We start from the raw sequence: 1,616 nt of genomic DNA on the forward strand, positions 1-1,616 counted from the left end.
GGGGAAAACAGAGCAGAACCAGCCGCTTGCGCTCCCTATGGCGGGACAGTCCCAATATGTCTTGATGCTGGATGGTTCTTTTACCTCATCACCTGGCTCTGAGAGCATATCTATGGGTTTTGCTTCCATTGGTGACTCCTCCCTCCACATCATCTTAAAAAAGCTGCTGGATTTCATTTTGAAAACAGGTGTGTTGACCTTTGCAGTGCATGTGTGGGAATTTCAACCACCAAGAGTAAAAAGATGGACTGAGCTGCTTCCTGTTACTGCAGTGAGGATTTTCATTACAGCCAATTAGGTGGTTCTTACATTATTAATATAGATCTAAGTGGTGTTACTAACAAGAAAAAAAAGTGGTGGTTTTTTTTTTTAATCTGAACAACAAGCAGGAGAGAGATGTATAAATATCGCCACTTTTTTGTAGCAGCATAAACTTCCTGAATCTACTCACAAGTACACTTTAATGTGAACAGTAGAATTCTGACTTAAGAAATCTATTTGCTTTATTTATTTCTGCCAGCATTGCCACAGGAAAGTTAAATTAAGTGCCAGTGGAAGATGGTGTTACAGAATTTACATCTATTTGGTTTTAATTATGAACGTTTCTTGTGAACAGGTGGAGGATTCCAGAGAGTGAGAACGCACCTTTATGGATCACTACTTTATTATTTACAGATTGCTCAGAGACCAGATGAACCAGACACTTTAGAAGCGGGTATGGTCCAATTGTATTATGGAAAAGAGCAAAAAAAAAATTGTTATTTAAGCCTGAATGGTACAGTTTCTGCATGTTGAGTTGTCTTCTGGAAATAGATAGATTATGTAGATAGAAACCATCTTACTCCAAGAGCCTCTGAAATTAGTTGCTTATGCTAAATGATGTAAATCTTCCTCTATTCTGATTTCCCCTATTCATGTATAGCTACATATTCATTCAAAATGTATTGTTATGGATGAGGATATTAAATTTCTGTCCTCCAGCTCTAAATCAGATATTTCATTTGTGTCCATTTAAGCTATGCATTATAGCTACAAAATTGTCAAAGCACTGGAGATTACTTGGACCAACTTGAGAACAGTTAGAGCTGTAGAAATGTATTGCCTCCACATCTGTACATACACTCATCCCACAGTGATCCTTTTCAAAAAATACCACAAAACAACCAAAGATTTTTTTAATATTATTTCTGTTCTTTTAGCTGAAACCCCGTGGGGAAAGCAAACAAACAGAAAAGCATCACCCCTACCCCCCAAACAATAAGCCAGCCAGAGTTGCTGCTTAACCAAGAGAGCCGACGGTGAATGTCACGTTCTCTCTGTTAATGGCTTAAATACTTGATTTGTCAGTGTTTCTAATCATTATTTCATCTTAGAGCTTGGAGAAGGCTTGAAAAACAAACTTGGGGCTAGCACCTGTGCATGCAGACTCTTACTGCTATTACTTGATCAGCATTTTGAGCTACAGTAGTAGAAATACTTCTCGATTATTTTTTTTTTTTTTTTTTTTTTTTTTTTTTTTTTTTTTTTTTTTTTTACCTCTTAGCCGTCCTTTCTTGAGGCCGCAGCGTCTGCCTGCATCGTCGGCCGGCCTTTTTTTTTCTTTTTTTTTTTCTTTC

The 1,616-nt window shown here is 37.4% G+C and overlaps 1 protein-coding gene across 1 annotated transcript in view; it reads left to right on the forward strand.

The window, feature by feature from the left end:
• The window catches only part of NUP205 (nucleoporin 205), a 46,961-nt gene that overhangs the window by 33,778 nt on the left and 11,567 nt on the right, over nucleotides 1-1,616 (forward strand). The window contains 3 exon segments of the mRNA XM_035900990.1: nucleotides 1-2; nucleotides 4-188; nucleotides 617-715. The exon segment at nucleotides 1-2 is cut by the window's left edge and continues 81 nt beyond it. Of these exon segments, the coding sequence (XP_035756883.1) occupies nucleotides 1-2; nucleotides 4-188; nucleotides 617-715 (286 nt within the window).

The sequence above is a fragment of the Egretta garzetta genome, unplaced genomic scaffold (genome assembly GCF_000687185.1).
Source record: "Egretta garzetta isolate BGI_Z169 unplaced genomic scaffold, ASM68718v1 scaffold38, whole genome shotgun sequence".
Classification (NCBI taxonomy): domain Eukaryota; kingdom Metazoa; phylum Chordata; class Aves; order Pelecaniformes; family Ardeidae; genus Egretta; species Egretta garzetta.